The 25,657-nt window shown below is 35.4% G+C and overlaps 1 protein-coding gene across 4 annotated transcripts in view; it reads left to right on the top strand.

Moving 5' to 3' along the window:
* The window catches only part of XRN1 (5'-3' exoribonuclease 1), a 41,981-nt gene that overhangs the window by 940 nt on the left and 15,384 nt on the right, over positions 1–25,657 (top strand). For all 4 annotated transcript variants that reach the window (XR_007205604.1, XM_048313777.1, XM_048313776.1 and 1 more), the window contains exons 2-32: positions 1,855–2,087; positions 3,355–3,452; positions 3,806–3,915; positions 4,039–4,149; positions 4,380–4,462; positions 6,676–6,763; positions 6,892–7,060; positions 7,275–7,342; positions 8,617–8,751; positions 9,716–9,779; positions 10,544–10,649; positions 11,322–11,411; positions 11,568–11,724; positions 12,054–12,173; positions 12,874–13,043; positions 13,854–13,974; positions 14,067–14,165; positions 15,287–15,390; positions 15,885–16,016; positions 17,252–17,414; positions 17,557–17,670; positions 18,140–18,238; positions 18,402–18,517; positions 19,377–19,523; positions 19,838–19,927; positions 20,742–20,877; positions 21,599–21,655; positions 22,318–22,450; positions 23,537–23,606; positions 24,665–24,890; positions 25,547–25,648. Coding sequence is in view for 3 of the 4 variants with exons in the window: in XM_048313777.1 (XP_048169734.1) it covers positions 1,855–2,087; positions 3,355–3,452; positions 3,806–3,915; positions 4,039–4,149; positions 4,380–4,462; positions 6,676–6,763; positions 6,892–7,060; positions 7,275–7,342; positions 8,617–8,751; positions 9,716–9,779; positions 10,544–10,649; positions 11,322–11,411; positions 11,568–11,724; positions 12,054–12,173; positions 12,874–13,043; positions 13,854–13,974; positions 14,067–14,165; positions 15,287–15,390; positions 15,885–16,016; positions 17,252–17,414; positions 17,557–17,670; positions 18,140–18,238; positions 18,402–18,517; positions 19,377–19,523; positions 19,838–19,927; positions 20,742–20,877; positions 21,599–21,655; positions 22,318–22,450; positions 23,537–23,606; positions 24,665–24,890; positions 25,547–25,648 (3,711 nt within the window). In the remaining variant the exon portion in view is untranslated. The remainder of the gene's footprint in view (positions 1–1,854; positions 2,088–3,354; positions 3,453–3,805; positions 3,916–4,038; positions 4,150–4,379; positions 4,463–6,675; positions 6,764–6,891; positions 7,061–7,274; positions 7,343–8,616; positions 8,752–9,715; positions 9,780–10,543; positions 10,650–11,321; positions 11,412–11,567; positions 11,725–12,053; positions 12,174–12,873; positions 13,044–13,853; positions 13,975–14,066; positions 14,166–15,286; positions 15,391–15,884; positions 16,017–17,251; positions 17,415–17,556; positions 17,671–18,139; positions 18,239–18,401; positions 18,518–19,376; positions 19,524–19,837; positions 19,928–20,741; positions 20,878–21,598; positions 21,656–22,317; positions 22,451–23,536; positions 23,607–24,664; positions 24,891–25,546; positions 25,649–25,657) is intronic.

The following is a 25,657-nucleotide window of genomic DNA, read 5'->3' as shown; positions in this document are numbered from 1 at the left end:
CATAGATGTGGTTTCATAGATTGAATAAGGATGTTCTGAGATGGGTTATAATTGAGAGTGTGTTTGAATATTAATACATTGTCCCTAAACACCTGTGATTTTTAAAGATTAAATAGCTGTTATGTCAGTGTAACTAAGATGCCCAGCTCAAGTGATTCCCAGCCTGGATGTTTGGCCTTTCCTGCTAGTTTCAAAGCAGTTTACAAAGCTTAGGTCTTTGCTTATGATTTGTTGGGCTTTACTGAAGTGTTTAATGCTATCTATGTAGCAAGGCGGCAGCGCTGTATGCTGCCTTTCCTGCTGTTTTCTTAGAAGCCTGGGCTGCTCACACATCTTTCAACTTGTGCTGAAGAACTGTGGCAAGCTGAAGAGGCAGCAGTGTCTGCTCTAACCAGGGGGATGGCAGCAGGGGGTGCTACCCCTTGAAAGAGACAGTTAGAGCTCTTAAGATAAACAGTAAACACGACTTAACTCTTCCAGATCATTTGAATGTACAAACTGATATCTAGAGTAGATGCTAAGAGAAAAAAACCAAAAAAACCCACAACCAAATTAAAAGTCCTATCTATGTAAAACAGCATTATTGTTAAATCATATTATACCTGTGCTTCTTGAAGAAAACATAGGACTTTTTATGTATTTTGCCTCCATATAAAAGCTTTAGTTTTTGTCTCTTTAAAATGCTGCCTGTGCACTGCCCAGTTGTCTTATCTGAAAGCACTGAGAGCAGTTTGGTTACTGAATTTAACCATACTAAAGATCATGATGTGCAGCAGAACACTAGTTACAGCACTTGAGTGGGGATCATTCCTGATCCTATTTCTAATTTCTCCTCTTTACTATTTCCTCTTTCTAAAACAGTTACATTTCTCTTGCATCTGGAGGATAAATACAAGCCCAACAATGTGCCTTTCAAATTTAGGTAAAGATGTGTCAGCAGCAGTGCCGCAGAAAATTGTAACAAACTAGTTGGCAATGCCTTTTTCCAGTTGTGATGGAGGATTTTTATGAAGAGTCATACTGGGGGGGGTTAAGGAATAGATTTGTTTAATGCCAGTTGCTCTTGTGGTACATTTTGGTAACACAGAGGTAGTACTGGCCCTTTTGCATCATACATTTAACAGTGTCTGTTCCCTGTATGTTGCTTGTGTACATCTGGGAAGGGTTTTTTTTTTTTTCCTTTAAAAGAAAGTGTGACTGCTACAGATAAGGCTGTTAGGAGAGCAGAGAACTAGAAAGAAAAAGATCTGTTTAGAAAGTCTGGGTAAGAAGTTGATGTTATCGTTGCTAACTCTCTGCTTTTGGTGCTAATTGCCACTCTCTAGACTCAGGTGCTCACAAGCATAGCTGATGAGACAGCATGCAGTGGTCAGGGTAGGAACTGCTGAGCAGGGGGAGAACTCTAAAGCTTCTTAAGCCAGGTTTGCTTGGAAATACTGTTGGAAATGGCATACTCAGTTTTGTAGTTTTTGCTGTTTGTAGTGCAGCTGTGAAAGGTTGAATCGATTAAATGTGCAGGCTTATAAAATGAAAAAAAATCTTCCTGAAAACAGTGATTTTGGTTGTAGAAGATACAACCTGAGCACAGGGACAAAAGTCCTGAGGTTCCAGAAACAGCCAGGATAGGATAGGAATCTGTTCAGCTGACTTGGCTCACTGAAAAAAATAATAGTAACAGATTGCATGTGCAGGCAAACCCATACCCAGTCCAGATATTCTTACTCTGCCTGTTGGTGTGCTGGAAGTTCCACGGAGGTCTTCCCACCTCAGCTCATTTCCAGAGTTCAGTGCTCTCAGCTGTGCCTTGGGCAGTGGTTGCATTCACCAAGTTGGTACTAACTGTGGCATTTGTAGATTCCAGAATTCGACAACTTATACCTGGACATGAATGGCATTATACATCAGTGTTCACATCCAAATGATGATGATGTCCACTTCAGAATCTCAGAAGATAAGATTTTTGCCAATATTTTTCACTATTTGGAAGTACTGTTTCGCATTATTAAACCAAGAAAGGTTTTCTTTATGGCAGTTGATGGAGTAGCTCCAAGAGCAAAAATGAATCAGCAGCGTGGGAGACGTTTTAGGTAAGAAAATCAGTTCTGACTCTGTCTTGAGGATAGTAAACACTTAAAAACCCACTTACTTAAATGTGCCATGAAAAGTAAGAGCTTATGAGTGGTTGTGCCTTTGGCAGTAACTTTAATTGAATGAGGGTAACTACCTGTAAAACGTTAAAATCATGATTCCAAAAGGAAAGTTTGCTTGTTACGTAAATTTTTCTCTGTGCATGTGGTGCATGGTGACAAGGGGAGCTTTTCCTTACAAAATTTTCTGTGAAATCACTCTGCACTGGAGCTTGTGCAGATGTTTCCAGATGCTTCATAACCTGTGAGTCTTTGCTATTTGTGAATGCTAGTTCTAGATATGCCTTTTTGGTAGCTGTAATGGAAGTCATAGAAAAAATCAAGTTTCTAATGAAACTGATTTCCTGTTGATACCAGTTACTAAGCGAGCTCAGATACAGAGCTACAAGTAGATTAAGAATTACAGTAATGTTTTGGGAGACTTGGAAGCTTTTTTAAGATTGCTGTAAGTAATAAAAGCAGTGGTCACACAGTACAGGGATGGTGAGTGAAATTCAGAATAAACAAACAGGGGGAAAGGAACAAGAGAAAATATTTTCAAGCAACTCAATTTTTTGTGTGGTTTAGTTTTTGATGTAATTTTTTCTTTAAGAAATAAAGGAGGTTGAGATGAAGAAGAGATTAAGAGTTCTAAATAGAAAATTGAAGTAGAATTGAGAGCCAGACAAAAACGTAAGACTTTGGTGGTTTCTCTACTTCTGATTCAGAAGTGTTTAAGAAATTCTTGGCCAAGAAAGTCTGGAATGACGTTTGTTAGTGTCTCCATTACTGGGCGTGATAAATTTTTAGTTCACTCGTGACTCCCCTGGAATTCCACACCTGCTGCTTTGTTTAACTATGTTACAATTTTTGTTCTGGGATAGCATTTTCAGATGTTTAGATACCAAATATTCCCACAGTTTCAACATTAATAGCCATTCATTGTGATCAACCATTGTATGATCACCTTGGTAATCTAAATACTAACTGCATCTGAGAAGTGACAGATTGTCATCATTTCTGTGAACAAAGTGCTATTTTTAAGCCACCTTAGTTGTCTCAGAAATAAGTTCAAACTCTATTCAGGAGTTAAATTCTTTCCTTTTTTATTTTTGAAGCACTTTAAAAAATCAACTATATTTATTTTGTCAAAAAGCTGTACTTAGGATATTAACATTTGAATAAGATGATTCATTCTTTACTCTCTCTCCAATGCTGTTTGTTTCAGATCAGCAAAAGAGGCAGAAGAGAAAATAAAAAAAGCATTGGAAAAGGGAGAAACTCTCCCTACAGAAGCCAGATTCGACTCCAACTGTATTACACCAGGTAAGATAACTTGTCAGCTATTTAAATTCAAGTGTTTATGGTTTTGCATTTGTATTTTGTTAGTATTTTCCTATCTTAAGGCATGTTTTTTTAAAAACTAGAAGACGAAATCAATAAAGCCTTAAGTAAGTTTGTAACAAAAGTTTTAGTAACATTCAGTGGGGTTGGAATACTGTCTCATTCTAAAAATTTTTTAGACTTTGATGTAAAAAGTGAAATGTCTTAGGAAAGAAACCAGTCATCCCCTTCATCTCTGGCAGAAGTTTTATTTGTTGGGGTTTTTTTTAATACTTCTGGTATGTAAATGCAAATTAGTGAAAAGCTTTGTTTTTAACTTAGATTTCTGTTTTCAGGAACTGAATTCATGGCCAGATTGAATGAGCATCTTAAATATTTTGTAAATATGAAGATTTCCACAGACAAATCTTGGCAAGGAATAACAGTCTACTTATCAGGGCATGAGGTCATTATGTTTTCTTACTATCCTATTTTAAATAAATTCTTATTTTATAGAATAATACTTACGGCTGAATTTTTTTGGTGACTTTTTTGGGGTTTTTGTTTTGTTTTGTTTTTTTGTGTCCAGACTCCAGGGGAAGGTGAGCACAAAATTATGGAGTTCATCAGATCAGAAAAAGCAAAGCCCCATCATGATCCAAACACAAGACACTGTCTCTATGGCTTAGATGCTGATTTGGTATGTGCAACTAAAATAATACAAACAACAGGAATTTGTCAAGTGTGTGTACATCTTTGATATCTTCCAAAGCTCATAAGGGTTCTAAAATGGTTTGAAACAAGCATGTAATTTTGTGTACCTGCAAACTTTTGAATTTCTAATGAAACAGAACAGAATTTCTTTATACTGCTTGAAAGCTTTAAAAAAAATTTCAAAAGTAAGATCTTTCTTTTATCTCTTTGTAATAGATAATGCTGGGATTAACAAGTCATGAGGCACACTTCGCGCTCTTAAGAGAAGAAGTCAGATTCGGTGGTAAAAAGGCTCAAAGGTGAATAAACTTTGCTCTTATTTTATTTATGATGAAATTAAATCCAAAACATACTGGGTGACTAAAACTGGGTGTGTGTTTGGTGATTTGTTTTTTTTTTTAATTGATTGCATGGTAATTTGATGAAGTCTTAGATTATTCTTTGGGTCAGAAAAGTCATGAAATTAGAGAGATCAGCTTGCTGAATTGTGCATTAGAATTGGTTTACATGAAAAAATGTATGCTGTCAGAACAGCTGATAAAAAAATCCTTAAAGATTTGGTGTGTTGCACTTTTTTCTTCATGTTATTAATGGAGCAGCCTGGGCTGTATTGGCATTGTTTCCATAACTGTGTTATGCAGATACTAACTCTTTAAAATGTATGTATATCTCTGAGGTTTTGTGCATGTAAGTAAATTACTAGAAAAATTACTTAAATAAATTCTCTTAAAATGGCTGAGTAGATGCTCTTATTCAGGGTTTGCTCAATTGAAATAACTTGTGGTCTATAAACAGTCAGAAGAAGGTGACTTGTTCCACAGCCCTGTATGTACATGAAGCTGTTCTGAGATAATACAGTCATTTGTAACTGTTACTGTGGCTGAGTTCCTTCTTTGAAGGACCTCAAGCATATATTTGGTACATAAAGGGAGAAGATGGGATAGACAGAAGTAAACATTTCTGACACTAAAAGGATTTTGGATAACACAGGATTAATTATAAATGTTTAGATAAATGCATAATTTTTGCTAATACAGGAATATTTTATTGCCAAGGACAATATGATGACCATCAGAAATAAGCTTTCTTTTCAGTATTTGCAGTCAATGTTTCACTAATACTCATTGGTAGGTAGTGTTGGCATGCAACCTTATAATATTTTTAAAGACCTTACATCTAATCAAAGTAAAACCTTGGTTTTTACCTTTCTAAAAAATAAAATAATGAAAAATAAGAGTGTAATTACTTTTTGAGAGATTAATTAGTGAAAGTATGAAATCAAAAGGCAAACTGTTATTTATTCCACCTCCCCTCCAAGCATTGTTCCATATTGTAGTTTGTGAATAACTTTGCTCATTACAAGAATTTACTTCTGTAAGTTACAGGAATTGTCTTCTGTCAATATTGTTACTTTTATGGATACTTACAGTTGGAAATTTGAAAATCCTAAAAATATATACAAATTAATATCTCTCTGCAATTTTTTTCATTGAGAGAAATTGCTTGTTTTATCAGGTTTTTCAAGTCCAGTGCAATGAAGAGTAAGGGGCAGAGTGTCTCTAGAGTCTTATAGCATCAACCTGGTTGCCGAGGTTCTTAATAACCAATATGAAAGTTGCATTTAAAATGTGACACAATTGGTTCTGAAGCCCAGTGTAGCTCAGAGTGTGTCTTACATGAGTTTATCTGAAGACTGCTATCACACACATCTTCCTTACAGGATTATTTCTAAAATCTCCTATTTATGTGTGAATACACTAGTATTTATACTGGTTTGTCATTGGAGATGGTCTCAGCTAGTTGTAGTATCTACAAGGTGAAATAGTCCTTTATTAATTTAAAATACATCATTTAGCTCATTAATCTTTTGGTGTAGGTATTAACTGATTTGGGGCTAATGTTGGTTTAGGGTTTTTATGAGTAATTTTTGTGAAGAGAAAAAAGGAAGGCATAATACATGTTGGCTACGCCATAAACAACCAGTAGGTTTGTTATTCTTTTAGTACTGCACTGAAGCCACAAAATAATACATACAGAGCATATTTTCAAGTTGAGCATATTCTTCTCTTACATAAAGCATTTCAAAGGACTACACATGTAACCCAGCTGGTTTAGATGTGAATCTGTATGCTCTGTTCTTTTTCAGACTAGTTAGAAAATACCTTCAAATGTATTTGGCTTGGTGCCAAGTTAGGCTAGTTTCTCTCTTTTTTGAGCAATGGGATAAGGATTTAGGAAATAGTTACTGCAACATGGAACTCCACAAAGCTCTTCTGTAAGTTAGTTCTTCTCCATACAGTCACATCTGGTATTTAGAAGATTCTACTGCAAAATTTTGTAGACCAAACCAGATTAATCCTAAAATAGATTCAGTGAAATGTTTATGCATTATTTCTTCTGTAAAGATACAGTCCTAGTAAAATTCTTGGGTTTAGGTAACCATGGACTTACTAATATTAATGTTGAAAGTGTGTTTATAAATAATTAACTTGGTGATTTGAATAATTTACAGAGTATGTGCACCAGAGGAAACCACATTTCATTTACTGCACTTATCACTGATGAGAGAATATATTGATTATGAATTTTCCCCAGTAAAAGTAAGTTCTAATGGATCTGAGATGGGAAAAAAATGTGTGAATGTGTGAAGTCTTTATGCAAAAATGATAATAAAAATTATACTCCTGTGTGTTTTTCTTTTTTAATTTTTGGGTTTTTTTCACCCCAGGACAAGATTTCTTTTGAATATGATATTGAAAGGATAATAGATGATTGGATCTTAATGGGTTTCCTCGTAGGAAATGATTTTATTCCTCATCTACCTCATTTACACATTAATCATGATGCACTGCCGCTACTTTATAGAACATACATGGCTATCTTGCCAGAACTGGGAGGTGAGAAAACTATGTTCAGCTGTGGAAAGTAGGAGCATTAACATTGCTGCATTTGTATTTATTGACCTTTTTTGCCACATTAGAATGTTTAGCATTTGCTACACTTTCCTTAGAGAGGCAGCAAAATTGCATTTTATTATCTGTGGGGCATTTAAATGCAAATTTTGAAATCGTTGAGTTGTTAGTTAAAAAGCACACTTCATTTTCTCAACAGGTTACATCAATGAAAATGGGCATCTGAATTTAGAACGTTTTGAGAAATATCTCACAAGGTTGTCAGATGTAAGTAACTTTTAAATTGCACTGTACGGAATGGTGTAGAATGTTGAATTTAAACTCAATATTGTATCCTAAAATCCACCATACTGTTGTTTTAATGAACTGTTAAATGACTGTGTTTTACAGGTGGTTTAATCAGCTGTTCTACCATTGAACAGATGGAATCCAATCAGTTGTTGTCTGATCCTATCATAGCATAAGAGGAAAATGATTGAATCATTTGATCTATGCTTTAGCCAGCATCTTTTAGTACTGCAAGTCAAATGAGGATTCACCAGTAGAATCGTGGTGCTCACTTCCCATTGAATAGTGTGTGGCAGTATCGGGCAAAGCTCATTAGAGCAGGGTGCCAGTAATGCTAGGGATGTGGGTTCAATCCCTCTAGAGCAGGGTGCCAGTAATGCTAGGGATGTGGGTTCAGTCCCTCTAGAGCAGGATGCCATTAATGCCAGGGATGTGGGTTCAATCCCTCTAGAGCAGGATGCCATTAATGCCAGGGGTGTGGGTTCAATCCGTCTAGGACCATTCACTTAACAGTTGGACTCAATGATCCTTGTGGGTCCCTCCCAGCTCAGAATTGTTAGTGATTTCTGTGTGTTCTTAAAGCTGGCTGCAGGCAGTGATGTTCTTTGCTTCCCCTGCTGGTAGTTTCCTGTGGGGTAAGCTGTGTCTGAAGATCTTGGATGGGAGAATTGTTTGCAAGGTTTTTATGAAGATCACTAGTAAAGAGCAAGGAGCATCTGTGAGAGACAGGTATCAGTGTTGTTAATGAAACAGCTGGTGTACAGGATGTAATCCTGTTAAGTGCCAGTGCAGTAATCCATCCTAGAGATGAGGTAAGGTATAGGCCATACAGAAATGGAAAGGATTAAACCTTCTGCTGAATTTGTAGAGAGAGAAATCATCTGTTGTCCCTGCTTCAGCCCTGTTTTCTGGTTCTTGGATAAAGCTGTGAAAGTGTGGCACAAGGCTGTGTTACCCAGACCCTATATATGTACTGCTTCTAGAGTTGATAGTGAAGTGTAGGAGTTATTGAGCTCTTGTTTGTTTCCCCTTGCTGCCTTACTGAAAGAAAACAAAAGCTTGGCTGTATGTTACATATTGCTGAGAAACAGGGTTCTTAGTATTAATCTATTTAGCTGTCTCTCTAGGGCAAAATATGTATGTACAGATGACTCTAGATGTAATCTAATGCACGTACTAAAAAGACATTGTTAATCTGGCATTCTAAGTTTGACATCCCTCAAATATTTGCAAACTTACTTTAATCTGCACAGTTTGATCGTGAACACTTCAGTGAAGTCTTTGTTGACCTAAAATGGTTTGAAAGTAAAGTGGGCAATAAATACCTCAACGAGGCAGCTGGGATTGCAGCAGAGGAAGCCAGAAAAAATAAACAAAAGAAACAAAAGGTCAGTGTTTTATATGCACAATTTTGGAAATAAGAATGTAACTTTTTGCAAATCAGTAATTTGATCTTAGACAAATTAAGTGGCATAAACCTCTGTGTCAAGATTTTTTTTTTAAACCAAAAAAGATAGTAAATTGTAACAGTTTGCATTTTGGCTGTATGCATTGGTGGTTGCAAGTGATGAAATGGTAAAGTCAGGGTCAGGTGCTCATGATTTTTAAAGTCTTGTAGAACTGTATTTAATGCTTTGCTGTTCCTCAAAAGCAGCAGAACTTAACTTTTTTGTGAGTTACGGTCAAGCCTGCTATGCTTCAGAATATTACATTTTAAACCATAGCCTGCTGGAAGTATATATTTCAGATACACTATAGAACTTTCATGTATGTCTTGGTATTGGCTAACTATTTGACAACAAATAGAGAAAGAGCAATTTCATTGCTGCGAGCTGTCTCAGATTAGTATTTAACTTGTAATTCTAGATATAACTAATTAATAAGGAACAGCACGTTGTATATATGTGTGTACTACTACAGAACAGTATCTTGTCTCTGCCCCAGTTTCAAGTTCCCCACCACCAATTCCATTGACTGCCATTCACTATATGCCTTTAGCAGGGTGTAGAGTAGCAGGAGAAAATTCCTTTGCATTTAATCTGTCTCTGTATATTGTTATCCTGTTCTTTCTGTACTAAGCAGTTTTGGAAACAGTAGCATTTTGGAACACGAATATTCAGGTATTTTTTTAAAAGTAGTTAACATTTTGAGACTGCTTCTTTTGTCTGATCTGTCCTTTTGGTCTGCTTAAATAATCTTCTGGAAGCAATTTTAAGAGAAGGAAATGGGCTTTATAAGAAATCATAATATTTATACATTTTGATTATAGTATTTTGAGTTGCAGGTTAGATGGTTTTGAATGAGGTCCGTGCATATTAACCTGTATTTTTACATTATCTCAAATCTTAATAGGCTCAGGAAAATTCTATATCTTTGGCTGCTTTAGAAAAAAATGAAGGTGAAGTGACCCCTAAAAGTAAGTGCAAAAAATTTTTCCATACACATATAACAAAAAACCCCCATGTTAATATGTGTATAGATTTCAAAGAAGTGTAAGAATTGCTTGTCAGAGATGGCCTTAATCTGAATGTAAGACTTACGTAGTCAGCAGTTGGGAAGTGGAACTATTTTGGTGAGAGAGCGTGGGGCTAAAGCTTTAGAGGTGCTTCTTCCCTGACCTGTATTTCCATGATGAGTTAAAGGAATTAATGAAAAAATCTTTGACAATATTATGTGTTTAATAATTTTGTGCATAGGTATTTTCTTATATGGGGGGGGGACAGATAAACAGATTTTTGTATGGCTTTAGGGTTTTTGGTTGTATTTACATTTTTAAACTCGTTCTACTTGTAGGACATGTTTTTTGCTCATGTTTTGAAATTATTTGTCAAGAATGTATAAATATTACTATATGATATTAGATTATGTTGCAGAACATAAGTAAATTTTAAAATTCATTTTAATGTTTTCTCAGATTTTTTTCTGTTGGCTTATATTATCTTCTCTGTTCTTGTAATTGGGCTAAAAAGTGGGTTGCCTGTCTTAAAAATTCCAGAATTTCTCTGGGTAAAGATTTTGTTTGATTGTTTCATGTTACTTTCAGTGCAAGGAAGGTGTGAGCACCTATAGCTTTGAATTGCAGAGTAAAGTTAAGAGATTAAGTCAGAAGTGAGTGTTTTCAAACTTTATTGTAGTAGAGAAATCAATGTTAATCCTCTTTTTTCATGACTGGTTTTCCAGCCACTTTGGAAGATGAACCAGAAGATGATGATCTGTTTGAAACTGAGTTTAGGCAATACAAAAGAACTTACTACATGACAAAAATGGGTGTAGAAGTAGTGTCTGAGTAAGTTTATGCTTCTTTCCCCGCCCCCCCCCTGCCCCCCCCGCCCCAAATGCTGAAGACAAGTCTTTGTAAATATGTATTAGAGACATACATTTGTAAATATGCATTAGAGACTATTTACAAGGGTGTGTAGTGACAGGACAAGGCATAATGGCTTCAAAGTGAAAAGGAGCAGGTTTACGTTAGATATTATGGAAGAAATATTTTACTGTGAGAGTGGTGAGGCACTGGAGCAGGTTGCCCAGAGGAGTTGTGGATGTCCCATCCATGGAAGTGTTCAAGGCCAGGTTGAGTGGGACTTTGAGCAATCTGGTCTATGGAAGGTGTCCCTGCCCATGGCAGAGAGTTGGAACTAGATGATCTGTAAGGTCTGTTCCAATCCCAAACGTACTGTGATTCTAATACAAGACAGAATATTCATCCTATGTTAAAAGTAGAGAATACATGGCAGAGTACTGCAGTGGTGATGATTTTGTCTAATGCAACAGGAGCTGCGAGTCAAGTTTTCTGTAATAAGTATTTGAGGACCAGGAGGAAATGAATCTAGAAAATCATGGTATTATTATGTTCCCAAAATGTTCTATCTTCATTTCTGTGTATAAGGTGCTAAGTACGTTTTATGTACCTGTAAAAATGAGAAAACCAATAAGTATCTTTCCTTTTTCTTTTAAGTGCCTTCTTGGCTGATCAAGCTGAATGTTATGTCCAGGCAATACAGTGGATTTTGCATTATTATTACCATGGAGTTCAATCATGGAGCTGGTAAGAAAAAACATTAAATGAGAAACTGCTGAAAGATAGAGTGATATTTCACTTTGTATGCTGGGAGCATTTAATGTAGTTTGGTTTGTTTCTGATCTGTGAACATTGCTGTGCTGTAATTAAGTCAAGTAACTTAGGGGTTTTTTTAACCTGCAGGTATTACCCTTATCATTATGCACCTTACCTGTCAGATATTCACAACATCAGTGAATTCAAAATCAAATTTGAATTGGGAAAACCTTTCATGCCATTTGAACAGCTTCTTGCTGTACTTCCAGCAGCTAGCAAAGATCTGCTACCTAAATGCTACCAGGTAGGATATAGAATTAAATTGCATTATCTATGTACTGCTTACTCATTGTCTGCTTTATTTTATTTTACTCTTTTAATGATGTTTTTGCATGTCTTGTTAATGATATTCTATCTCTACATTCTAGATGTATGGTTAAATATTCTACTTGTTACTGTATTTAGTACGTTGTAAAGTTAGTAATAAATACAAAATTTTATATTTGCTAAGCAATTTCCAACTAGGGCAGTTAAGTGTTTCATTCCTTTACGGCCTTTAATTGGTTTTAATACCAGCCTTCCTACAATTAATGCTAAATTGCCTTTGATGTAAACTCTATTGTATCTTTCTAGCATTTGATGACTAGTCAAGACTCTCCTATTATAGAATATTATCCACCTGATTTTAAAACTGACCTAAATGGTAAACAGCAGGAATGGGAAGCTGTAGTACTAATCCCGTTTATTGATGAGGTAAGTTCTTTCAGCATCTGCTGTCCATAAAAGCTGCATAACAAGACTACTAAATTTCTCAATTAATTAACAGTAAGACATGCAATTAAGTGCAAGTTTAAATTAACACTTGATAAGATCGCAGAAAAATATAAATGTTTGCTGCTTGGGGAATAAGTCTAGATTAAGTTACCACAAGCAAAGTTAGTTTCAGGTGGCAGAAGTCCTCAGTAAGGGCTGTGGGCTTGGTGTTGTTAAAATTTTTAATCAGCTGTTCAAATATTTTGGTTCAGATTCTTTGAGAAAAATATTCTGTTCCTATGTACATATAAAAATACAGAAGATCTGTTGGTAAAATAAAAGAAAGACTTGGAAAAAAGAAAGTATTTTTGCAGGAAATCTTTTCACTTGAACACCAGTAATAAGAAAGCATTAATGGAGAGAAAAAAAATAGTACTTTCCTTTTGCATATAGGATAACAGTATTAGGTAAGGCTACCCTTTGGAAATAGGCTTTCAGAAAGGTGATCTTTATTCTCCAAAGCCATTCCATGGTAATTGTTCAGAGAGCACTTTTGTCAGGGACATGAGGAAGGGTGAGGCTGCAACTGGAAAATGAGCACATTGGGTATCTGGACTTCCCAGGTTACTTTCTCAGTGTAAATGTTTCCATGCTAATTTTTGTTGCCAGTTTCACATGTGCTAATTTCTCCAAAATTTAGAAGCGACTGCTGCAGGCCATGGAATCCTGTAATAAGGGCCTAAAAGAAGAGGAGAAACGAAGAAACACTCACAGTGCTTGCTTAATGTACTGGTATGACAAAGATGCTGAGTTCCAGTACCTCTCACCATGGCCCGAGAAATTCCCTGCAATAGAACGATGTCACACGAGGTAACACTGGCATAACTATTTTAAAGTAAGCTAAAAGTAGTTGGAGGACTTTTATTAACATTTTAACCAAACCTTGCATATGCCAGTCTATACATTGAGAAATGAAAGATACTGAATTAGATGTTGCCTGCTTTGGATGGCACAGTAAAAGTATTGTCCCTTCAGATGTTACTTTGCAAAACAGATGAACCAATGCTAAGTCGTCAAGAACAATCTAGGATATTACTAAACTTTGTGTGACAGAGGATGAAAGACTGGTACAAATATCTGATAAACAGTGATCATTTATTGGCATGCTAATTCCAGAGTATTTTTTTTTTTTCAAATGTAAACATTTGGATCCAGTGCAGAGTTTAACCCAAGTTTGTTTTTCACCACCTTCTCAACGAAAGTAGCCAGCTTGATTTCACACAGACTGAAGATGAAATGGAAACATAACCTTAATAGTAGTCAAAGCAGAGTAGAGGAGGAATGCCTGTTGCTGGATTACAGTCAGTAAAGAATGGATAGTTGTGAAGATGGATGATACCATATGGAACCATTGCTAGTTAGAATTTGGTAATAACAATTACTTAAATAAAATAGTGAGTTTGGCATATATGCTAAAGTTTTGTCTTTTTCCTAATGAGTAGGCTCTTTGCAGCAGTTGTATGGGGCTTTTTGTAGTCCTTTCTATATATTCCAAGTGACATAAATTAGTTGCCGGAAAGCAAAGGTTTTGTCAATTAATGAGTGTTTGAATGAGTAGTGAGATTTTCTAGAGCTGAAGGTCAATCAACATGAGCAAATGTTGTGCAACTTATTTTTTAGGTATAAAACAATACCTTTGGATGCTTGGCATGTAGAGATAACCCACAATAAGATAACTAAAATCAACAAGAGTGCATTATATTTTTGTGGATTTCCTACTTTAAAGCACATTAAACATAAGGTAAAAGATTTTCCTCTTCCAACATTTCAATTGTATTTAACAGCTAACTATGTAAGAACTCAACTTTTATGTGATGTTTTGTTTTTACCCAGTTCTATCTTAAAAAAAGTGGTGTACAAGTGTTTCAGCAAAGCAGCCATGGAGAGAACATGATATTAGAAATCATAGTTGATGAGAACTCAAAAGACCAGGTAAGCATTCAGCTCCTAACGAAAGACCAAAACCTAACAAAAACCAAGACAAAAAAAACCCCCACAGCTGGACCAAAACTTATTAAAAAGACTGAATTTGTTAAATAGTCAGATTTGAAGTGTTAAAATGCTAAATTTATGTGAGAAACAGTCTAGAATTTTGTGTATCTGCTAAAAGGCTTACATTTTTCCAGACTTCACAATATGAAATGTCAGTCTCCTTCATTGAGTTTCTGGCCTGTCTCTGTGGTAGCATTTAGATGTTCTTGGGTAAGGAGCTGGTGGCTAACTAATGGTATAAATGCAAGGAGTGGTCTCCAGACCAGTGTTGTTTGCCTTTTGTGTAACTAAATAGATGACCACTTAAAAAGAAAAAGTGCTTCCTTTTTATCAACAAAGCTGACTTAACACCTTCCACTCTAATGAGGGTGTTTGATAGAGAGAGGAGTCAAAGTGGCAAATGACAAGTGCAGAAAAGAAAAAAGTTTCAGAGAAAAATAAGTAAAAGCAGGAAAGGGGAGAGGAGGAAGATGATACGATGTGATATGATACGATGCAATAGATACAATTTTACAGTAGAGAGATAGGAAGAGTGCATATTCAAGATACATGGCAAGAAAAACTAAATAAGCCCAAATAATATTAAAAAATAGCAGAAACTCATTAGAAAAACGGAACATAATGTGAGACTAAAATTACAGATGCTAGCAAAGTCATAGACATACATGTTGTTCCTTTTTTTCAGTGAGATAAATAAATAAAATATATGGTACAAAATATTTCAGTAATCTCAAATTGTCATTTTGTTCATTGTGTCCCAGAGACACAAGTAGTTCTATGTGATTTAACAAAATAAGTACTCAGGAAGCTTATATCAGACACATAAATCAGCCCAGGTCTTCCAAGAAGCACATGCAACATGTTAAGAGCCACACTTTTAGTCAGGGATTATGTAATCTGTATCAAATATATTTTAATAAGATAAAATAAGATTTTTATTGTGCAACAAAACCCATTATTTAACTACTGTAGTTTTTATTGCAAAACTAGTTTGAAAATACTATTTAAAAATCTTTTAATATGTTAAACCATTAGTAATAAAACTTCTGGGTTTTTTCCAGATGGTAGAAAATGTTGCCAGTTTGATACTTGGAAAGAGGGTTTTTGTTAACTGGCCCCACCTTGAAGAAGCCAGAGTTGTTGCAGTGTCAGATGGAGAAACTAAGTAAGAGTTACCTGATACATAGTTCTTTGTTGTTTTACTGGTTTTTCTCAAATTAAGTTCCTTGGACTGCACAGAAATTTTGGTTTTATTGTAAAAGTAACAACAAATTAGTCCAGATATAACAAAGGCTGCTTGGTGAAGAATGTTTAACATTGTTCTGAGATTTGGTTGCCTCTGTAGCGGTCTAGTCTTTCACTCTTTTGCTATAGATGTAGATGCTTGGGAGAGTTCCTTCTTAGTTTTGAGGGAAAAATGGATGCACAGAAATCCACATGTGAACATTCCTTTAAAATCCTCCTTTCAGCACATGTACTGGTATTTTTTATTAAATCCATGCTATGTGGCCTGTTGTGGAAGGGATGGAGAAAACGGTGCTGCAAGTCTTCCACATCTTTAACAAGTCATTTCTAACAATTTTAAGTTTTGCTCACAATTGGTTATGTCTAGGTTAATCTTATTTGGTTAAATTTCCTACCTGTCGTAATATTCTCAAGGTTTTATTTGGAAGAACCACATGGCACACAGAAGCTTTACATGGGAAATGCAGTGCCCCCAACTAAAGTGGCTTACGTTGGAGATAAGGAACAAAGCATGTGGATAAAAGAAGTTCAAGGCATTTCAGAGCAGTAAGTAATTTCAAAAGTTAAAGTGTAGCTTTGCATTTTATGTCTTAGCTGTGTTTTGTTCCTGTATTACAGACCTAAGTAGCACAGAAGAGCTGCTGCATACTTGATGATAAAGGTTAATCAAGTCTGCTTAAATTTAAAACAACAACATAAAAGAGCTTATATTGAAATTTCAGAATATATGGAGTCAGTCCTGAGGTAACTAAAGTTAGATGCTGTTACAAAAGAACTCTCAAATGAATGAGTTTCAGTATTTATTCTCCCTCTCAATTTTCTGTTCTGGTGTTAGCAATCTTCAGTTGTAGGAAGTTTGTAGAATGAAGTAATACAGTATCAACTTACAACTCAAATGGCTTAGCATTGTTAAATTTGAATACAGCTCTTGCTCTTCTAAAGTGTGGGTCTCAGTAGACTATAACTGAGTTACAGTAGTTTTGATGCCTTTTTGCTGGTCTTAAAATCACGAGCCAGACACAGGTGATAAAAAGGGGTTACCTTTGTAAGGATGCTTAGGTGGCACAGCACGCTAGATGGAAAATGACTGAAGATGCACCTATAACTTAAAGCACATACAATTTTTATATGTGTAGCAAATTAGCATAACTGACAAGAACCTTCAATTAGAGATATAAGTGATGAAGTAATTCCCTCCCCCAGTTCAACCCTTTCTGAAATCCCCCTTAGATAGGAGCTAAACTTTGTTTATGAAAATGTGTCTTGGAGAGCTGGTTTCAACCTTGGCTTCCCAGAGAATCTAACCTTGGACCCCCAGCTTGGAGCCGCTGGGGAATTTATTTTGTCTTTCTGTCTTAACAGAGTAGGTAAAACGCTAGCTACGAATACTGTAATAGACTACAGAGCTACACATGTATATGTAAAGAATATAGAGAAGATATAAAAGCAAAAAGGCAAAAATCAATTCAGCATCAGTTTGGCATTTCATTATCTATCATTCGAGTAACCTGATTTAATTACCCCTAACCCTTCCACTGTAAAGACTAAATGTGCTTAAATTAATACTCTGAGCTTTGTAGTGATGGCTGTGCAACAGTGGGTAAGCAGTTGGTTAAGACATTTATTCTGGATATTTTTTGTAAAATAAGAAGAAAACCATTAGAATCCTTCTTTAAAGAGGTTTTTTTACTTTATTTATTTTTACTTCAATAAATTTATTCTACCCTCTTGGTTCAGTTCTGTTTATTGTAATCAAGCTAAATGTTCTGCTTTGCATTCAGGTACCAGAGAAGGAAAGGAATATTTATCCATGAAACATCAGTAGTTGTATATGCTCAGTTACTCACTGGTAATAGATATCAACTAAACCAAAATGGAGAAGTTTATTTGGAGAAGCAGTGGTCTAAACAAGTTCTTCCTTTTGTGTACCAAACAGTTGTCAAGGTAAATATACAAGTTCAGTATCTTCTCTGAATTATATCAAACTCAGACTATGTTTTAAACTGTCTATTTAATACAAACTTTTTAATTATTCTGTTGGACCTGAATGATATTTAAGATTATCAATATTGTCTTTTTCATGTAGGATATCAAAGCCTTTGACTCTCGTTTTTCAAACATCAGAACTCTGGATGATTTGTTTCCTCCTGGAAGTACAGCCTTCATGCTGGGATCTCCTTACTACGGCTGCATGGGAGAAGTTAGTTCCAGTAATTTCATAATTTTTCCCTGCAGATTTTTTTTTTTTTTTTTGCAAACCTAAAATAATCTAAGATGTTGTGTGACAGTAGCAGCCATTTGCTGGCTAAAATTTTAAATCTAGGATTCCCTGGTGGTTTAGTCTGAGAGAGAGAGGGATCTTCTGTTTTCCCTGTCCTTGTTATTTATAAACTTGAATGCTGGATTATTTTGATTAGTTATTTGGGATAATACATAAATTTCCCATTTTTTGCTATTTTCAGTCATGAATTCCTTTGATTTAATACTGAATGATTGGCTCTATGAGGAAGCAATGTACAGGTCAAGGCAGGGTGATGAATCCCAAAGTATCTCTGTGCTTACTGCAGCAAAATTGTTGATAAAGTAGACCATGAGGTTTGTTATCCAAAGACTGCTGTTTTTAAATACCATTTCTACAGCATTTTTAATGGATTGTCTTTCTCTCCAAGGTTCACGATTCACATGATGTGATTCCAGAAGGTAGAATCCGGGTAGTTTTTAATATTCCGTGTGAACCCCAGCTTGATACTTTAATACAGAACCAGCATGTGAGTGCTTCTGCTTTTCTAGTAAAAGCTTAAACAATGTATGAAATAGATTTTGCAGTGGTAAATGTCTCTAAGGGATGTTTCCATATCATTCATTTGCCCTTTGTATAAAAATCCTTATCCTTTAGGCATTGCCAATATGTTTTGTTTGTTTGTTTTAAAGAAATATTCTGTGAAATACAATCCTGCATATATTTTGGCCAGCCGTCTTGGAGTAAGTGGATATCTTGTCTCCAGATTTACAGGGAGTATCTTTATTGGAAGAGGATCAAAGAAGAAGTAAGTTCTCTTTGTGAATTTTTACTGTAGGGACACTTCTAAATTCTGCTATAACTCTACAAAATTTTTGCTGTGCTTAAGTCCTGTTTTTATCAAGTGTACTCTATTTTGTGATGTGAAGCTTTCTTTGAAGTATATTTGCTGTAAACTAAGTTGATATGCATTGCTTTTTCTCTATCAGAAACATGTTTTAAATTTTTGTTTACTGGACAGGTCTGTTGACTTTCATATTGTAGCTAGACATAAAATTGACTTTCCTGGTTAGCTATTAGCAAAATTGAATTAGGAGTTTAAACTGACTTTGCCACACTGAGAATAAAAAAGTGGAATTGGGATCTAATTTCATTGTACTTACTACTGCTATATAAAGGGAGATTAATTGTACCTGTAGCTTCTCTTAAGAACTAGTTAAGACCCCTTAAAATCCATAAGGGAGGCAATCCATGTAGTCTTGTGAATGTAAAAATTGTGGTTCCTCTCTAAAAATATGGTCGATGCCTGAGCATCTTCTTGTGATCTAATGTGTACATTTGTTCTGGATGGATTGTTCAAGGACATCCTCCTGCAGCTTGGTAAATGCCAGGTTGATTGTGGTTGATTAGATCTCAATTAAGGAAGAAAGGTAAAATATTGCCTACCCTTCTTTGCAATGAAGTATAGGCGCACAGGTGGACAGCTACCATAGCACTTCTGGCCTGTGACATTTACAGCTGACACAATGTTAACAAGTAAACAATACAATGAATTTAATTCTTCTATGGTTTAAGGCCGAGAATGTATGTTTACGAGGGGTTTTTTTTAATGTATGTGCACATTCACACATATTATTGCAAGTTAATGAACTTTTTCTTATTTTCAGTCCTCATGGTGATCACAAAGCAAATGTGGGGCTAAACCTGAAGTTCAATAAGAAAAATGAAGAAGTTCCTGGCTATACTAAGAAAGTTGGAAACGAATGGATGTATTCTTCTGCTGTAGAGCAACTACTTGCTGAGTATTTAGAAAGGTAAATTATTACATATGAGTTTCATCCAAATTACCCACCTTTGTATCAATTGTTGGAATTTGTCCTCTGGTCACAGATCTTCTAAGAACCGATGAGTTTGTTTCTTTACTTCCAGTGTTCTACTTTGGGATATTGTAAATTTGTTAACAGCTTGCCTATGAAAAATTAACAGTATGATGCTAAATTAAGTAAAAAATAACCCATCTGGGCTCCACAAATTTTGAAGCCCATCAGCCTTGATTTTGATGGGGCTTTTTTGTGGTCTATGCTGATGTGAAACTGAAGTTATCTTCCATATATTCGGGGGTTTTTAGGGTGCCTGAACTATTTAATTATGTAGCCAAGAACAGCCAGGAAGATATCTGCTATGAAGATGATATTTGGCCTGGAGAGGATGAGAATGGGTAAGCCATGGTCCTTATCTCTTTTCTGCAATAAGGAGAATAAAAACTGGCAATGGTGAAATTGGTAGTGATCGTGTAGTGGCTGCTGTGTAACTGAAACCTTGCTGTTCCTCGAGCAGCCTGATTGTTCAGTGATGGCTGAAAACATTATTTGAATGCTGTACTTTTCAGTCATGGAATCCAAGTTTCTGCCAGACTTCAACCTCAAAAAAACCCAGTATAAATGAGAAATATAATTTTTAGTGGCTACTTCATAATCCTTGCTTTTAAAATAACCTTCAGTAAGCATGGCTATGACTAGTCATAAAGACAATTTTTGAAAAAATAACCAATAATTGTGGCAATTGTATAAAATCACTTCAAATTTGAAAAAGAAGTCTTACAGAGTTGAAAGTACTTTGCACATTTTTAGTCTACGTTTATTCAGTTTCGTGGGAGAAAAATAGCAACCTTAGTTCCAGACACAGCATGGTAACATGAAACAGCTTTAGTTATTAGACAATAAACCCAATTCACAGGCTTCAGTCAGTAAATCTGCAGGACACTGCACTCTGCGGGTCTGTTACCTGGTGATACACCAGTGTGGGACTCTTTGCTTAAAAGAATCTCTGAAACAAGATTTTAGGTTATGGTTTTGAAACAGTATTGTATAATTTAGACTTTTCTTAAATCATACAGAACTCTTAGATTCCACTACTTTATGAATATATACAATCATTTGGTCTGTATGGTAGTACTTGAGTGATTAAATTAGGGAATGTGGTAAAATGCCTGGTATATGCAGTTAAAAGCATTCATGTAATTTTTTATTCAGAGCTGAGAAAGTGCAAGAAATTGTTGCCTGGCTAAAGGCACATCCTGTGTCTGCTTTGTCTCGCTCATCTTGTGACTTGCAAATTTTGGATGCGGCCATTGTTGAGAAAATTGAAGAAGAAGTAGAGAAATGCAAGGTATGCAGCTTGGTATGTGAGCAGGGGTGAACCAAAAAGCAGCTGCTCATTATTTTTGAAGTTCTTGAATGTGAATAAGACAATTGAAGATTACTTGCCATTCCAAAGATAAAGGACGCAGAATATAATGTAAAATATGGATTTGTAATGTGAATTATCCCAGAAATTCAGAAGAGCTCATTATTAATCTTTGTAAGAGATTCAGTCTTTCAGGAGTGATTTATCAGCAGTGGGACATACTCTGAGCTGTGCCTTTCCATGGTTTTGTAAAGGAACAGGTATCTGTATATGTTGAAAAATACTAAAGTGCTCTTTTTACATGCAATCCCGGCTGTTCTTCCCCTGCAGTTTCTCTTTGGTTAGCAGAAAATTAGAAAGTTATTTTCTGAAGGCCACAGATGAAAAAGGTGGCCTAGGAAATTACTTGAGTAAAAAGCTAAGGACAAAGCCATATGAAATAATGGGCTGATTTTTTGAAATAACTTGCAAGCACATCTTAATAAAATTGGTGTGAAATCTGGAATTAGACAACTAATGGCTTGGTAGGAAATCTACCATATTTTAAAAAGAGAGACTTACTCTCAAGACTTCATTAAAGCTGTATACCATTATCTAAAAGAAACTGAAGAATTCTACATGATCTTTTCAGGAGTTTTGTTTTACCTGTTCCAGTGCTGGTTCCTACACTGGTTTGTAAAGGCTTTCTGTTCCTTTCCTTTAGCAGAGAAAGAGCAACAAGAAGGTGCGAGTAACTGTGAAACCCCATTTGCTGTACAGAGTAAGTGATGGAAACAAGTTGGGTGGGGGTTAAGTTGTCCAGATCATATTTATTTTACCTAAGCTTATCAACTTTAGGAAAATGGAATTTTATGACGGTATTGATGAAAGGAAAGATTCTATTATGCCTTCTAGAACATAATTTTGAGAACAGTAGTCTGTCTCTACAAGGAGAGAGAATTTCTTCTAACTGCAGAACTCTGTCATGTAGGACACTGATTTTCAGGTTTTTTCTACTTTCTGTCCTTTATGCTTCTACAGTTCTTATTGTCTCTATAATGAAGGCAAAATAAAACATGTTCCTGCTGTCTATTTGCCCTGTTTTACTTTTTATTCAGTTCTTGACCTAGGACCAACTGCTTATCTTGCCCATGTTACTGATATAGTCAGATTGCACTCAGTGTTTTGGCTCTGTCTGAATTGATCCTCTTGATCAACTAGTGCACAACACTTGTTTTTCAGGCAGCAGCAGTGAGTGAGAGTTGCAAGGGGGGAAAAAAAGAAAGTTTGCTTTGAATCTGGAGAGGGAAGGTTTTTAGTTTTTGGGGGAGGATTTTTCTATGGTTTTGCTTTATAGTGTATCTCAGATATTGTTGTAAATGGATTTTTATTGTAATCCTTATTCTTTTGCATACATTAACACAGTCTTTTGGTTATTGTTAGCCATTAGAACAGCAGAAGGGGGTTGTTCCAGATCAAGATGCAGAGTACAGGCTGTTTGACCGTGTTGTCAATGTCAGAGAGAACTTTTCTGTTCCAGTTGGTCTACGAGGCACCATTATAGGAATTAAAGGAGGTAATATTTTCTTCATGATTACAGCTATATAGCAGCTCAGCTAGCAATGTGAAAGCAGGCTTTAGGGATAGCATTTTGTGTAATGGTTGTGAATGCACTCATTTCTCACTATGAAGCATATGCAACTTGAAGCTGTTAATGACATATTTACTGTTTCGAATTTCATGTGTTACACAGCTGTTCTTTGAATAAGAAATTACTTACTTTATGTTCCTTCCTATATGAATTAGAAATTATTCTTTGTTTCTTCTTAATATGAAGAAGGCAGAGCAGAACAGGAACAAAATGAAGTTATGGGAAAATATGGGCAAAGTTAAGTGAAGTAGGCATAAAACCGAGTCTTAATACTTACATTGAACATAAAACTTTATCAAATATGATTTGTCTTAAATTGTTTTATTTTGAATTTGTCTTTTTATTCTGTGATCTTCCATTTCCATTAATTGGCATGGATTTATACCTTCTTTGACAAGAAAATCAACCATAAATCTATTTCAAGTAAATAAAAGGATTTATCAAGTCCCACAGAGTGTAGCAGTTTGAGATCTAGTATTACAAGTGGTTTTCTTACCTGCCATTTCAGTAGTTGCTTTCTCATTCAGTTTGCATCTAATAGAATCTTGAATAGACAAGACTTGGGTGCAGTTTTTTTAAAGAAATATTATTTTCTCCATAATTATTATATACTAATATAATTCTAAAGGTGTATTAGTCTGTCATTGTGCAAGAAGTTAATATTAAAGCTTTTAGTTTCTGACTGCCTGAATGTAAAAGTGGCTTGCATCTCCTTTCTGACAGTTTCTGACCACTGTGACATACTGCTATAAACTGCAGTTCTATTAATGCACATTGGTAAGGTGTTATGCATGGTACATTTCTGTTGAAACTATATCTTAAAGAGCAGACATATGTGAGACCTTGAGAAGCATTTCCAAATTCCTGTTAATGAAATTACTCAGAAATTAGTTGGGGGATTGTTGTTCATTTACATTCTTTATTGCATAACTAGTATAGATATTTACATAATATAGATGGAAGTAACTAATGTAACCTATATAGGATGACATTTTACTTTGTTTTCTATAGCTGCTAGAGAAACAGATGTCCTCTTTGAAGTTTTGTTTGATGAAGAATTTCTTGGAGGCCTCACTATAAGGTTTGTGTGGGGGAGTTCAGAGTCATTTCCTTCTATTGGTATAAATGGCATGAAATTGCTGACTTTGGTTTGGTTGGATATGTTTAATGCCTCTTCTTCAAACTTTGTTTCTTGGCAGTGTTGGTCAGTTTTAATTTCTTTTGTGTTTCCTTATTCTCTTTGAGTAGTGATAATTTCTATGAAGCATATGTATTGTGGAAATGCTCTTTAGGCTTTTTTTGGTGTATAACTTCTGACTTGTAGAAAGCAAATATGAACCAGCAGAATAATGCACTAGATCCAGATGTCTAAATAAATATGTAGAAAATAGGTTTTTATCAGTATGTATTCAACATGTAGATTAAAAACTAGCCAGAAGGCATCTGTTCCTCTGAAGGAGGGACTCTGAACTATCTATAGTGATACTTAAGCACTAAATTCCAACCACTATTAAAAACCTGAACTGTTCTTCAGGAGGTGGAGGTGCTTTTGTTTTTAAAGTGTGAGAACTCTTCTGTATTTAAATAAACAGCTAAACCTGTAAGTGCTCAAATATACCCAGCAGGCTTCATTTTACTGTTCTTATCTAAATAAAAGTTTTAATGATGGAAGTTAGAGGAGATTCTTACCTACTACCTGCATTTAGCAATCATTGCACAAAGATAGCCCTTGCATGTCCTGTAACACAGATAATACTCACTGTTCAGAAATGCTGCTTAACTTCAATTTGTAATTCTGCTGCTGAACCTGAAACTTCAGTTTTCATTTCTGAAAAATAAAAGAATGTTGTTTTCTGGTTCTTTTACAGAAATATTTACTACAGAACTGTGCTATAACAATTCACTCATCTTAAACATTTCTTTAAGCTCAGCTCTGAAAGGTACATTATAAACTGAGAGTAGTGGTAATTACTGTTTGACAGCCAGAGGGCAAAGGGGAGCCATGGATTTCAGGTTGTCTGCAATGCTACTAGATTTCAATACTGGATAGTTTACAGCCTCTATTGTTCAAACGTGAGTTATTATCTTTTGGCAACAATTAAACTGCATGAAACAACTATGGAATTCACTTTTCTTAAGGTGCTCACCTGCCAGAGGTTATCGCCTGCCCTCAAGTGCCTTAATTAACCTGTCTCATGGTAGTCGGTCAGAAATGGGAAATCAAAAGCTGATGGCCATAGTTAAACCTCAGCCAGCAGTGAATAACTACAACTCATATGCATCTGATCTGTCATCTGTATGCTCACAAAAAGTGCATCTGGGAGGCCTCAACCATTCTCCTCGCTCCCTTTTTGTTCCTACTCAAGTAAGACTTTCCTTGCATTTGTACAAAAATGTTTTTCCCTAGAATCTGAAGTATTGACATGGTTATCTTCATTGGTCCAAAGAAAATGTAGTTTTTATGTCAATATATTAGAAATAGAATAATTCTTATGTTGGAGAAATGAATTAATCTAATAATGAAAAGGATTAAAATTTCCTTATTGACAGTTGTTTTGCTCTGTGTAACTCCAGTTGCTTTTCTGGGAGACAGATACTTAGTTTGGAGCAGTGACACCATATTTGGTGTCAACAAATAAGTGTGTTTGGGCAGAGATGCAATTATTTCCTTAAAGCTTTGATCCAGTTAATGCTTCCTGTAGGCTGTTTGTCCATGCTTAGAAGGGAAAGACATGATTTCCCTCTCAGTTTTGCTTCTTGGTTATGATTTACTTTTAAACTACAATAAAGGAGGAAAAATTACAGGTGAATTCAGGTTCTTGGTGGTTTAATGACGCTTGATTTTTTTTAAAGAGAATTCTTTAAAGCAAGTTACCTTAATTGGTAACTTCATGTTCCTATAAGTGTGTTTGAAAACAGTTGTCTCATGTTTTTCAAGTCTATACAAGAAAAACTGCTTTCCAAAAGAAAATGTAAGACAATGAAACATTTCTGATTTTTTTTTTTCTCTCAATGATTTAGCAACTGAATGGAAGACAGCATTACAATCTCAGGGCTGAAAATCAGGGCAACTCTAACTCACCCCAGAAAGGATCATTTCTGAGTGGCAATCAGAAAAATAAAGTGAGTGTT

The sequence above is a fragment of the Corvus hawaiiensis genome, chromosome 10, assembly GCF_020740725.1.
Source record: "Corvus hawaiiensis isolate bCorHaw1 chromosome 10, bCorHaw1.pri.cur, whole genome shotgun sequence".
NCBI classification, from domain to species: domain Eukaryota; kingdom Metazoa; phylum Chordata; class Aves; order Passeriformes; family Corvidae; genus Corvus; species Corvus hawaiiensis.
This window is presented reverse-complemented; position numbering and strand designations above follow the sequence as displayed.